General features: G+C 43.5%; 1 protein-coding gene across 8 annotated transcripts in view; it reads left to right on the top strand.

The window, feature by feature from the left end:
* The first annotated feature begins 1,679 nt into the window (after window positions 1-1,679).
* Window positions 1,680-7,734, top strand: part of cacna1g (calcium channel, voltage-dependent, T type, alpha 1G subunit) — a 254,312-nt gene continuing 248,257 nt past the window's right edge. For all 8 annotated transcript variants that reach the window (XM_020622042.1, XM_020622050.1, XM_020622048.1 and 5 more), the window contains exons 1-2: window positions 1,680-2,394; window positions 2,964-3,281. In XM_020622042.1, coding sequence (XP_020477698.1) covers window positions 2,971-3,281 — 311 coding nt within the window. In that variant the 5' untranslated portion in view covers window positions 1,680-2,394; window positions 2,964-2,970. The remainder of the gene's footprint in view (window positions 2,395-2,963; window positions 3,282-7,734) is intronic.

The following is a 7,734-nucleotide window of genomic DNA, read 5'->3' as shown; positions in this document are numbered from 1 at the left end:
CATTAAAGCTCACTTTAGGAAGTGTTATGGCCAGTTGGTGTTGAATTGCCAGTGTTTTATTCCATTTTATGAATAATAAATGCATAATTATGTTTCTTATTATTAATGAATCTTGTATTTGTAGTTTTACTTGTACTTTACCTGGAACCTGGCCTTAAATGTGACTTTTTCCTCTCATGTGTTTGGAGCAGTGCTGCAGTGGGTACTCTGTTCACATAGTACACAGTTAATTAGTCCAAACAAATTCTGTTGACAAAAGCTGCAATAGAGTCACACACTCAGTTTTCTCTCTCTTTGATTCCTCCTCCTGTGTGCACATGTGGGTGTTTTTATGTCATGTGTGCACGTATGATTCTCATTTTTCCTTCTTTCACAATGTGTAAACCACCCATGTGATTAATATCACAGTACTGCACGTGATCGCTGGCTGCAACAGATGCTATGAAAAAGAAGTCAGTCCTTCTCAGTGATTTGGTTCTGAAACTGGAGTATGCTGCTGCTACAGTATGTAATGTGTTGTATACTGAGATTGGGTGTGTGCACGGGGAAGGCAGAATCACAAACAATGGTAGAGTGACAGGGGACATCATTGTAACTCAGAAACACTATGTCACTTAAAAACTATAGAGTGCAACAGTGTGTTCTGCTTCAGGCGGTGTCACTCTGTAAACGCGTGTGTGTATGAGAGAGAGAGACGACCCCTAGTGGCCACCAGCACACATGTCAGAGCACTCCTCCAGGGCTCCAGTCTGGTAATATGAAGGAAACGAAATCTCATTATTATTTCTATTTAATTTCGACTTTTCTGCATAAGAAAGTCAGATTTCATTGTTTTTCTTGTACTTTGGGTGAATTTCTATAACTGCTAGAAGCAGACAGCAGCCTAATTTTTTGCAAATTGGATAGGCTACGAATGGTGCTCCCAGACTGGGCTTGAGGGCCCTCTAAGGGTCCCTGGGGCAATTCTGGGGGGCCCAACTGTACACTGTCAACCCTAGCATAATGTTCTTTACCAAACCTTTTTCACAATGGCATGTATATAATATAAATATGTTTTGCTGTAGGTGATCTCATAGACAGTTATATAATTTTTAGTTCCATATAAATTCATTTCTTTTTTTGGAGTTTACATGTTCTCCCTGTGCTTGCCTCCTTCGGCCGATTGCCGGCCGGGATTGGCTCCGGCCCCCCCTGTGACCTGCATGCAGTGACTAAGCGGTAGAAAATGAATGAATGAATGAATAAATTCATTTTGAAGGGGGCTTTAGGTACAAATTGATCAGCTGTAGGATCTAAAGGTTTATCTGGTTCTTCCTCTGGCACTGAAGCCACATGCCTGGTATAAACATTGTTTTTATATTCATTATTAGACAGTCACTCCATGTGCCGTCTTTTTACCCCCAGCATCCGCCGTACCAAAACTCTGCACCAATCACACAGCGGTGCTGCTAGAAGCCAAACTTCCTTGCTTCTTATTGGCTGATAGTTGACAATAAGATTCCAGCTGTTCACCCCCTCCCCTCCACTCTAACAACTTAGGCTGACAGCTAGCTCAGCCAGTGAGGAGGAAGCTCCAAGTCAGGTCGCGCTGTCATTGGCGCGGTGTGTGCGCTCGTTGGGCGGGGAGTGAGAAGTTAGGATCCCCCATCCAGCTGTGCGAGCTTTGCTGATGGACGGAACCGACCGAACACAGTCTGGGGGAGTCAAGAGTGAGAACAGGAGCCCCGGGTCGTCAATATATGCACAATGGAGAGTCGAAGTGTTTGTGATATTTAGAAAATATCCCAGGTTGTGTCTCTGATGCCTGTTTGTGTTCAGTGACAGGATGTGCAGCAGCATCTCCGTGGATTTTTAATACACTGATGAAGGATATGCGCAGAAACCGCCTGTGGATGCAGCGAAAAGTAGGGATTCTTCATTTGAAGAAAGAAAACTAGCGGAGGAAAACGTGGGGGAACGAATAGATTATTAATTTTCGTTATTTCTCCTTTTGGGGGTTTGTCCATCAGCTCTGTGCAGGAGGGGAGAATCGTAAAGAAGTTTGTGTGCAATATTAATATTTTGAAAAAGGCTGAGCGCGGCATAAGTAGACACAAACTGCTTTTATTTCTGAGAGAGGATGGTTATGAAGTGTCGTTGAAGCCCCTGGAGAGGCTCTTTGGACGTCGGAGACCGGGGCTCGGGCGCACCGTGAGACGGACCGAGCTGCAGCGCAGCACCTGGGACGCACCAAACCCATAAGACCCCGTTGTCTTCTTTATCCATTCCCTCCTCGTCTGTCCATCTTACCAACCAGATTCTTTCTTCAGGGTGGTGCGGACTTCATTGCCGACAAAAAAACTGATCATGCGATGACTGAGCGCGCTTTGGGCACATCTACTGAGTCCATTATAGGTAATAAATCGAATGAAAAGATACTCCTGCACTGTTTTAGAGGAATAACTGCCACAAGCCCTTTCACCACGAATATGTTGTTGGCAAATGATTATTGCTACTGAAGTTTGGAAACTAATTAAACCAGTCGCAGTCTATTGTTGTTGGTGTGAGAGATTTTGGCTTCGTCTTTGATGAAAATGAATTCCAGCCCTTCTTGAATTTTTGGAGGCTCATTAGGAGCTCGTTTTTATTTACCAGCTTAGAGCAGCAAATGTACACTTGGTCGATTTGTTAAATCAAAAATCTGTTTTGTGTCATTTTCATTCAGTAATTCTTTGATGAGGTGTGCACACATTTTCCTAAAATAACCCCGCCAGCACCACTGCTGTGTGCGCCGTCCGATATTTAGGCTTTATTGTCAGCATATGTTTTGAAGCTGGATGAGTTTCACTTTATGTAAGATTGATAGATTTCTTTAAATGTTCATATATCCTAAGTCTTAATGCTAATATGCTTCTTTTCTGCCTGCTGATGGTTGTCAGCTATATTGTATTTAATCATAAATTTATGATCGCATATTCCTGCAGGAGGCGAATGATGGCCGAGGATGGGGGAAATCTCTCCGGGGTCCCCGACCCCAGGGGCTCTGAGGGTCGCTCCTCTGTACCGCGGACTTTCATTCGGCTCAATGACCTGTCCGCGATCGGGACAGGAGGCGCAGAGCGCAGCGAGGTGGTCGTGGAGCCAGCGTCCCCAGCGCCTGACGGGATCTCTACAGGCGGAGAGGAAGCGTCTGCGAGCGGTGGGGAGAGCCTGCCCTACCCCACCCTGGCCCCTGTAGTCTTCTTCTACCTGAAACAAACCACCCGGCCTCGGAGCTGGTGTCTCAAGATGGTCTGCAACCCATATCCTTTTACAGTACTTATGAAATAGGAATCTGCTCATGTGCACATGCGCGCCGCGCCCACCTGTGGCAGGTAAGAAACACCTGCTTGGCTGTGCAGCTTATCCAGTTGAGCTCGATGGTTATTAGATGTCCATAAGACTTGGAATCATACTGTATGACTTGCTTGTCTGTGTGTGTTCATACATCTAGCTCTTTACTGTTGTGTGTGCCCAGTGAACATGCTTCATGATCCAATATGAACAAAAAGACCTGGTCTGAGGTGTGTTTGTGTGACTGAAATGTGTATTGGTCCCTTGGAGATGTTCCCACAGTCCCCTGGATGTGTTTTTGCCCTCACTCAAACTATCCATGTTCTGTCGGTGTCTGATTATTTATAACTGCAGGTGACGAAAATCTGTCAGCCTCATATTAACTTAGTCTGCAGTGTGGGCTGTAATAGAGGTTATTGTTACTTCATTGATACACACCTAGAGGGCTGGTTGTGGAGCATTAGCCTTTTCTCGAGGTGAATAGCAAAGGAGAGTTGGAGTCTGTTTAAGTCACAGAAACTTGTTGAATCATTCCTGCCACTGAAGTGTATTATTGATTCATAACTATACAGGCCTGCACTGACTCAGTTCTCTTGAGAGAAAGGAAACAGGATAGGGAGAGAAAGGAGGCACTGGAGACTCTTTTCTGTTGGTGTAGAGAACATACTTGTGTGTATGTGTGTGTGAGGTCTTGGTAGCTGGATGGGAGCAAGCCTATTAGATGGAATGCTTCCTTGGCTGGCACCACTCTGCTCTGGAGGTTTAAGACCGCTGTCGTTTTTTCCTTTTTCTTTTAAGTGCTGTATGAATGTCATTTGGATTATGGTGTTCCCTTCCTCCCCTGTCTGCCTCCCATGCCTCCTCCTCCCTCTGTACATCCACCTCTTCTGCTTTGTCTGCTGCTTCACATCATACATCATTTATCTCAGTTTTAATTGAGATGTTAAGTCACCCGGGGTATCTCTGCCTCGCTCCTTCCTCTTCTTCTCCCAGGAACAATGCTGCTCATTCTTGCTGTTCTTTTAGATCCTCTTGTCTTTGTTCAGTTTCAGTCTCCCAGGAATCACAGCTGATCTCCATGTCTGTAAATGTCAGAGCTTTAAAGGTCTTACAAATAGACCTTTTAAGTAGCAGGGGCACATGAGTTTCCCATGGCTCATTGGGGAGCAAAGGCAATCATGATACTATTATCCAAGTCAGGGGGTTCTCAAACATTTTTGTTTTACAGACCCTCCACTCATGTTCTTTCTTTTGTTTAACTTCCTGTCACTTCTCAGGCTTATGGTTACAAGGCGTCTAGTGGGGAAGGCGCGATGGAACTGGGTGTCATAAAGTAACAGTAATGTAGCTCCTAGTTTAGGCTAGTAGTATTACCACGCACACAGTGAGACTGGGGATTGATGTAGTCCAGTTGTTTGCCTCCATTAGCATAATTCAGAAGTTTCTGAGGTTGAGTAAAAAGAACAGAGGTGGAGGATGGGAAATAACATTTTGCCATTGTTCAACTATCTGAAAATGTTCAGAGTAGTGTGATGTTATGCTTATACAAATAGATAATTATGAGGTTGCACAGTGTTTGGCAGGTGTATGACAGTTATTGTAATTTGTATTTAACCTGAAGATTGATGGAATAAATCTGACGTGCCACAGTTTCAGCAGCTACAGCTGTCAGTTATTTTCCAGATTCATAAATTATAAGTTTGGTTTATAAAATGTCATGAAAGAGTCAAGAAAGCCCATCACAGTTTTCTAAAGACCAAAGTGAGTTCTTTGAATTCTTTGTTTTCTCTCAGCTGTAGTCCAAACTCCAAAAACATTCAATTTACTATCACACAGGACAAAGAAAACCAACAAAATCTCTCAACTGAGAAACCAGAAACAAGTTATGTTTGGCTTTCTTGGTTAAAAATGAGTAACGACTGGTTATTTTAAAAGTTGGCCATGATTTGATTCAGCTCTCGAAGAACCACCCAAATCAGCTTCATAATGTGGAAAATGAACATTGGCTCTGCCATAAATGACTCAGTCAGTCTCTGCTAAGTTCTTGTGAGGCAACCACCATCACCAGTCACAACCTCTTTCATGTATTTCCAATTTTTACTTGCTATCAATGGTTATCCTCAAGTTTGGTTTGGTTATCTGCAACCTGTGTGTCCACACACTGGAAGGCATAGCATGTCCCAGGTTGCATAATAAACACTGACCTGAAGTTGTAGCCTACTGTGCCACCCATGGATGTACTGTGAACTGCATCACAGACATTTGGTATACATTTATATACAGTTTTATATAAAGTTTGACCTCAGTCTGGATTTAAATGTATAAAAGTGTGTCAGGTCACCAAATGCTTAATTGGATTTTGACACCTGGAAACTCTATAAAGTTTTATCTGACATCACTGATTTTTTTTTCAGGTAGGGGCAAATCAGGTCTGTGCTCGGACATAGATCTGGGCACAGTCTTACAGTACAGCTTGCGTTTTGAGAAGTGATATGAATTTGAAAGTGCTGAAATGACTGCTGGGTAATTTATGATGGTGTTTGAACGTTCTGTCTACTTGTTTGCCCTTTAATGTGCATGTGTACCTATTTAGGAAAAGGTCAGTGCTTCTGTAATGCATTGTAATGTTACTGTGATCTATCTTTCTTTGTGCCCCCTGTGTGTGGGCGTGTCCTCCTTTGCACAGATGCTTTGTGCCCAAGAGGTTATACCTACAGTATCTTTAGCCATATTTTTCACTTTTCCTCTCTTGATCCTTGACTCCTCTTCTGCTGCATCTCCACAACGTGTCTCTCTTTCTGCTCTCTGGTTCAAGGATTAATCCCGCAGTAGTCTCTTTTTCTCCTGCTATAAATATATCCACAGCGCACCAGCAGTAGCCAGCTCTGCCTCTGCTCTGATGCACAGACACTGCTTCCTCTGATGCTGTAGACCAGCAACAGAGGAAAACCCAACTGATCTCGGGGCCAGGATCTATTCTAAACAGGCATATCCTTGGTAAGCCCTCGGCCTCAAGCGGCTCTATTTTCAACAGTCTGAAGTAATTAGGACCCCTGGATACATGCTGAGGTATTTAAGGTCTAATTGAAGACCCCTGGGGTGTACGCTGTGAGTGAAGTTTTGCCCGGCACATTGCTTGTATGAAATTCCCTCTGCTGGTTTTGCTAATGATTCCTGCCCAATCTGTGTATGCCAGAGAGTGAGAGCTTTAGTGTGTGAGAGTGAGCAATGTTGTGTAAGCTGCACACACACATGGACACACACTTCCCCAGGCCTCCCGTAGGTGTCTCCTCTCCGGTGGGGAGCTGGACGTTGTGCCAAGACAGAGGAGGAAGGGAGATTGGGAACTGTTCCAATGCTCTCTGTCCTGTGCTCACATTGATTTAAGCAGAGGATTACATGGCCCAGAAGAGTGAACAAGGACACCTGGCCAGGCTAGGTGTTTGTCTTTGCATTGAAATAGCCTCATTGGAGGGGCGACAAACCACTTGCGCTCAAGGGAGTGTAGGGATTTTGGCGAAATATGCTACTGATTTGTTTTTTCCTCCTGTTTCGCTCTCTTCCTCTGTATTTCAGCAGAGCAGGCTTTCTAATTTGTAGGTCTGTCAAATAATGGAAGCTGGAGCAGAGTTACTTAATCAGCAGAAAATGTCTCCTGCGCTCCTCGTTGCCTATTCTCCCCTCACCCCTCCTCCTCCTCTGTTTCTCCTTTCTCCACAACCCCTTCGTTGTTTTTTCCTCTTCTGGTGTTAAAAGCCTCACTTTGGCTGGAGACTGAGGAAAAACAGTAGAAGAAGAAGAAGGAAAAAGAAAGTGAATGGGTGTGGCGAAATTAAAATAAAAAGGGATTTCAGAACACATTTTAAGAGGTGAAAAAGTAGGCCTGTACCCGCCAACAACTTGTACTTTCATATTTTCTCCCTCTACCCGCCTTCCCCACACACCCGCCCTTCTCCCTGTACATTTGAGAATTTCAGACATTTTCTTCTTACACTTCTTACAGTTTGATCTTCACTATTAATTCTGTCAGAACTATCTTTTATACTGTAGGTGTTTGAGGATGCATTGTAAATGTGTGTGAATATTCTGTATATGAGCTGAATTTATACAGTGGGGCAAATACATATTTGATACACTGCCGATTGTTCAAGTTTTCCCACTTACAGAGAATGGACAGTTCTGTAATTTTCATCGTAGGTACACCTCAACTATACGAGACAGAATCTACAAAAAAACAATTCCAGAAAATCACATTGTTAAATTTTTAAATAATTTATTTCCATTTTATTGCATGAAATAAGTATTTGATCACCTACCAACCAGCAAGAATTCTGGCTCTCACAGACCTGTTAGTTTATCTTTAAGAAGCCCTCCTATCCTCCACTCATTGCCTGTATTAATTGCACCTGTTTGAACTCGTTA

This window comes from Monopterus albus, unplaced genomic scaffold (assembly GCF_001952655.1).
Source record: "Monopterus albus unplaced genomic scaffold, M_albus_1.0 scaffold271.1, whole genome shotgun sequence".
Classification (NCBI taxonomy): Eukaryota; Metazoa; Chordata; class Actinopteri; order Synbranchiformes; family Synbranchidae; genus Monopterus; species Monopterus albus.
This window is presented reverse-complemented; position numbering and strand designations above follow the sequence as displayed.